Below are 6,000 nucleotides of genomic sequence, written 5' to 3'. Positions count from 1 at the left end.
GAAAAACTTGGGAGGCACTGTCAATACTGATTAGGACAGGAATAGTAAACTGAAAGAAATGGTTGATCTTGAGGATTGGAACAATAAGAAATAGGATGAGACTTAATAGCAGAAAATGTAAGGTCATTAACATAGCAACTAAACATGAAAATATCCATTATAAGCTTACATTCATCATCTGGACATGACAGTAAGAGGAAAAAAAATGAGAGGATAATAGTTGATGATAGCATAACTATGAACCACCGAAGTGATTTACCATGAGAGAATGCACAATGGATTCTAGAGGTATTTTTAGCAGAGACAGGGAAGTATTATTGCTACTGCAGGAGGCCTCACCTGGACTACTGCATACCATGCTGGTCCCCTATATTCAAGAAAGATTAATTCAAACTAAACCGGATAGCGAGAAGGAAAACTAAAATCATCAGGGGAAATGGAGAAAACTCCTTGGAAAGACCACGGAGGGAAAAGAACTTAAATAGTTCTAAGGACAATGATGGCATGAGAACAAACAGGTTGTTAATACCTGGCTAGGAATAAATTTAGACTGGAAACTGGAGAGTTTCTTTTCATCACTGGAGAGGAGCAGTTTCCAGAACCTTTTTCCAGGACTAGAGAGAGGAAACAACTTACCTAGGTTTTATATCAGAAGTGGGCAATTATTTGGGTCCAAGGACCACACAGAGAGTTTTGATCAGCTGTTGTGGGCTGACTCAGCACTGCCACCCCCTGTCCTCCCCCTGCCAACAATTCACCAAAACTCCCAGTGGGACCATGGGCAGGTGGGAGCAGTGTTTGGGTGTGGAATGGGAGGGGCAGGAGAGGCTGGGATCATGTCCCTGCCCTCTGGGGGGGTGTATGGAGGTGGGGCTGCCTGGGTGCTAGGTCCTAGGAGCCTCTTGCGGGTGAGGGGAGGGAGGTGGTGGGGAGATGGAGGGCGAGTGCAGCAGAGCTGCATCAAGCAGTGTGGTGTGCGCTGCCCCCGTGTCGCTCCGCATGGGGCCAAGCCCTGCCTGCTCGTACCGAGGCAGTCTGCGCCATGCTCCTGCCGGTGACCACAATCCAGCCGGGTGCTACTCCGCGCCCCCTGTCTCCAGTTCCAGGATTTGGAGCCAGACCCCCACATGCCTGCCAGGAGTGGCATGGCAGGAACGAAAGGAGGAGCTGCTGCTGGAGGCAGGGGGTGCACAGCAGCACCCGGCTGGCTGCAGCCGCCCTGGGAACAGCCCAATGGAAGCTGCTCTTGTCCCAGCACATGGGGCTCCGGCTTCAGTTTCCAGGAAGGTGGCCAGGAGCTGAAACTGGAGCTTGGGCACTGGGACAGGAGTCACCCAGCTGAAGCTGTTCATCTGCCTGGAATAGCATGGCATGGTGCAGCACAATGCAGCAGGGGCAGGAGCAGAAGCAGCTTCCATTGGGCTGTTCCTGGGGTGGCTGCAGCCGGTCGGGTGCTGCTCTGTATGCCCCACCTCCAGCAGCAGCTCTTCCTCTCGCTCCTGCCGCACCCTGCCCCACCACTCCCAGCAGGTGTGCGGGGCTCCGGCTCCAGATCCGGCAGCTGGGAGTTGAAGTCATTCCTTGCATGCTGGTGTAGGAGCCACTTGGCTGAATCTGCTCACCTGGCGCAGCGCAGCGCAGCACGGCAGGGGCAAGATCAAAAGCAGGAGCCGCCGCTGGAGGTGAGGAGCGCAGAGTAGCGCACAGCTGCACCAGGAACAGCCCCGGCAAAACCTGCACGCTGGCCATGGCCTGGACCAGCAAGCACCAGCAGAAGCCCAGCTCAGGCTGCCTCTGTGCAAGCAGGAACGACAATGCCCCATGTGGAGTGCCGCAGGGGCAGCCATGGGTCGGATCCAGTCACCTGGCGGGCCGAATCTGGGCTGCGAACTGTATTTTACCCACCCCTGATTTAGATGGAAATGATTAATCTATGAGCAAGATTTTATGAAGTAGCTGCCTGCAGTAGCAGGGGACTGGACTGATGGAAGAGGACCTATGTAATAGGTTTCTGTGGGGCATCTGATACTGCAGTCAGACAAGATTTTAAATTAGCTGGACCCCAGGGCAAATGCTTCTTCTCTCAAAAAGAAGTGGTGCAAACAAACATCTTTCAGACTCTACACAATTGCAAAATCCTAGCCCTACTTGAAATTAATATGAGTTTTGCTGCTAACTTCCGCGGAGCTGGGATTTAGAAGGCGCCTTGAATGCCACGGGAATGCAGGCCCAGGCCTGAAGTGTGTCATTTCTGTTACTACATTTGCCAGGATAGAAATGTGCTCTTTATGCAACTAATAGCAATCCATACTTTTAATACAGAAAGAAATATATAACAGATGGTCAGGAAAGTTTTTCTTGAAGAAAGAAATCCCTGCAAACCTAGTTTTAAAGGAGATACCTAAATAATATTTTAATGCAAAACCCTAAAGGAAAGTACGTGTGGTCTGCAGAGAACACACATCACAGCCCTTTAAGAAGTATTACCATTAGCACTTTAACAAGACAAAAAGCTTTGGGGTTTTTCTTAGTTTGTTTCACTATAACTCATTTTAAATTTTGCATAAACCAGGCCTTTGTTTTTTCATTCTCCAGCTGCCTCTTGGGAGCTTCATAATGTCTGCGCCTGGATTTTTTCCCCTCCCTTTGGATGAGAAAGAAATTATTGTCCTGGTATAGGAATGTCTCTCCTGGATATTGTCCAAATGTACTACCAGAGTACACATGCTTACTAGGTATTAAATGTAGTCTCTGCTATGACTTTCCCACTCAATAAACCCTCCCCAGAATGAAGTGCACACACAATTCAGTTATCAACATGATCTCAGACAAATATATGAATATTAATATATATTGTATATTTTTCTTACTATGAAGTAAAGCCAGCATTTGTAGTTTTAGCTTTGTAGAGTTTTTAACATGGCATTTTACAAAATATTCTGCTTTAAAATAGTTAATTCCTCAACTAATAAGAAATTAGAAAAAAAAAAGGAAGTAAACCTACCAATTTTATCTTATTTTTCTGAATGACATCTTTGTTGTCTTTCTGGTACATCTCCATTTTCTTTTTGGTGTTTTCCAAATCCACGTTGTTCGTCAAGTTAAACACTGTTTCAATATTTAAAAAACACAGAAATCCACAAATTAGAGTAGTAATACAGCATGCACAACCATCAGCAAGCAGTACCCCTATTAAAACCCTCGTCTCTATCCCCATAAAACTTTACATCGCTAGCTTATTAGGCATTAAATGTGGCAAAAATTCACTTAGATACACACAGTAAGGGCAGAACCTAACTTATTACATCCCTGGAGGCTCTAAACTCTAAAGCAAGCTATCAAAGCCAATAAAGTTCCTCCAGATTTACACCTGTGTAACTGAGATCAGTACCTGATTTTTAGCTTCCTTTGTGGTGAGCCCTTGACCAACATCAATAGCCAACGTATCTGCAGCTTTTATAACAAGCAGTTTGTTCTTTGTAGCCACAAGCTGAAGTTAGACTAAGGCCACGTACAGATGTTCAGTTTCTCCAAGGAGAGTTGCTGCTCTCCCAGGAGAAACCAAGAGCATACAGAGATGCCCAGGATTTTTCTCCTACAGCAAATATGGCCACTCTGGAAGAAATGTAACCTAGGAACAACCAAGGTTAACACCTGGGAGAGTTTCTTCTAAGACAGTGAATGTCTGTACATGTACTCTTCTGAGAGAAACTACGGCATAGTCCTTCAGCATCCCAGGGTGCTTTTCTCCCCTCCCCCAAACAGGGAGCAGAACATGTCTCTAGCAGTGTTGGATTGTAAAGAAGGGCCGACCCTGAGCAGTGTAAGTCAGCCAATCAGGGCTGCCCTGCGCACAACTGCCATCTGCCTCCAGGCAGACTGGGGGAGCCTGCAGAGCATGCTGAGATGTGTGCACAGAGGCCCCTGGCTGTACCAAATCAGCACTGCAAGCTCTTTGTTCTTCAGGGACGCAGCATTCAAATGTCCATTCACAAGCCTCTGGCTAAGATTTTCTACCAGGAGAACAAACCTGGGAGAATTCTCCCAGATTATTTGAATTCGTGTACACATCCCAAGTAAAAATGCATACATACACATACCTGATAACAAACAAGGGCCTTTTATTTTATGATCTGTCATGGACACAAGCACTTATCAGACAGCACTTGCATTATGCTGACCAAAATACATTTCTATGTTATTTGAGAATTTAGAGGCACTAGGATACAATTTCACTTACTTTGAGGAGTCTTTATATTTATGCAGAGATCCATCAAAAGAAACCAATTTAACCAATTAACAGCATACACCGTGCAAAATGTGCATAACAAATAGGAAAAGAATACGCTCCCTTTAGCTTGTGAACCGAAGAAAGGAGGGTCAGCCAGCCAGCACCTATGACTCAGCTGAACATTTCCAATCACACACATTTTATCAGGAGGTGCCTTAAAATACAGAAGGCTCTGTAACCAATAGTTTGGGCGAACTTCCAGTAGATGGCTCAGGGAATCAGTAATAGGGGACAGGGCTGGTCACTTCTAGGCCACTGGTTCAAATGTGGTTCAAGTCAATTTGGACTCAAAAACTTCATCAAGAAAAACTATTTAGTTGCTTCTGTGCAGCTCAGAAAGGACACTAGACTGATATCCTGTTCTCTAAAAGCCAGCGCACATGGCAATCTTCCTGCATATTCAGTAAAAACATCAAGGACTGAATCATCCTCACTTCTGGTCCTTCCAGACTATGGCCAAGAAACACTGGCTGGGAGGCTCACGTTGCTCCACTACATCCCTTGTAAATAAGCAATGATGCATCTCGTGACTCAAAGAGTGTGCACAGTCTGACTCGCGAGCATAGGAAAAAAAAACAAACTTTCCAGCAGTTCCAGTATGAGCCTGGAACTCTGAATACCTGGTTCAGATCTCTCCCTCCAAAAACTTCCTGTTTGACCCTGGACAACTCATTTCATCTTTATACCATGTGCTAAGGGGATAAAAGTACCTCCCTAACTCTCAGAAGTGTTGGGAGGAGTGTCTGAGGAGCTCAGAGTACAGCAAAAGGGGGGTCACAAAATGCCTTGGATGCACATGTTGAGTCTGAGAAGCAGAAAAGAGGAGAAGGTCGGAAGAAGAAGGCAGCGTGAAAAGTTCATGCAGTTATTTGTAAGGCAGCATAGTTGAGTTCTATTAGTTGAGGCTGGTCTGATTTATATCCTCCCCTTCTCCATATCTGCATAGGTGAAATGGAAGAAGGGAGGGAGTGGGGCTGAAGAAGGGGTAGGCCCTGCACAGCCGGGGCATGGGACAGAGCCACGAGCGACTCGTCTGGGGGCTGCAGGGGCACGCCGCCTGGGAGGGCATTGAGGGTTTGTGCCCCCGTATCTTCGTGCCAGTTGAGCTGGCTGCTGCTGCAGGCTGTGCCGGGCGGCACTGGGAGTGGGGTATGCGGGAGGCTGCAGGCACCAGAAAATTCGTCATAGCCCCCAACATAGCATCCTCCCGGCGCAGCTGCCAGCTGCCCGGCCCAAGCGCAATGCAGCCCAGACCCCTGCCATGAAGAGCATGGTGCTGCCTTCCAGGCCCAGCCCTCCCCACTGTGCTGATCCTGGGGCGAGGGCAGTGGGAAGAGGAAGGCAGAGCCATGCTCTTCATGGCGGAGGTCTGGGCTGCACTGCACCCGCAATGGCAGCTGCCTTCGTCACGCACAGATGGGAGGGTATGTGCCCCCCACAGCCTCCACCAGGGTGCACACAGTGGCAGGAGCCCCCCGGCCAGACAAGCCACCCAGGCTCAATCCTCCTACTACCCACCCAGCCGGGGCCCCACTCAACTTACCTCTGCTCCTACCTCTGCAGCATCTGCCCCTCTCCATGGGGGCCTCGATCTGGCCACTGCCCCTTCCCTCCCCCACAGACTGACCTGCTGGGCTGGCAGTGGGGCATGCACGTGCTCAGCCCCCCCACCTCTGAGATCTACCACGGTTTGTGACCACTGGCCAAAG

At 48.5% G+C, this 6,000-nt stretch overlaps 1 protein-coding gene across 2 annotated transcripts in view; it reads right to left on the bottom strand.

The window, feature by feature from the left end:
• The window catches only part of MNAT1 (MNAT1, CDK activating kinase assembly factor), a 152,639-nt gene that overhangs the window by 97,607 nt on the left and 49,032 nt on the right, over positions 1–6,000 (bottom strand). For both annotated transcript variants that reach the window (XR_003093931.1, XM_006023067.2), the window contains exon 4: positions 3,005–3,108. Coding sequence is in view for 1 of the 2 variants with exons in the window: in XM_006023067.2 (XP_006023129.1) it covers positions 3,005–3,108 (104 nt within the window). In the remaining variant the exon portion in view is untranslated. The remainder of the gene's footprint in view (positions 1–3,004; positions 3,109–6,000) is intronic.

Source organism: Alligator sinensis, unplaced genomic scaffold, assembly GCF_000455745.1.
Source record: "Alligator sinensis unplaced genomic scaffold, ASM45574v1 scaffold50_1, whole genome shotgun sequence".
Taxonomy (NCBI): domain Eukaryota; kingdom Metazoa; phylum Chordata; order Crocodylia; family Alligatoridae; genus Alligator; species Alligator sinensis.
The sequence above is the reverse complement of the archived record's forward strand: the minus strand, read 5'-3'. Positions and strand labels throughout refer to the sequence as shown.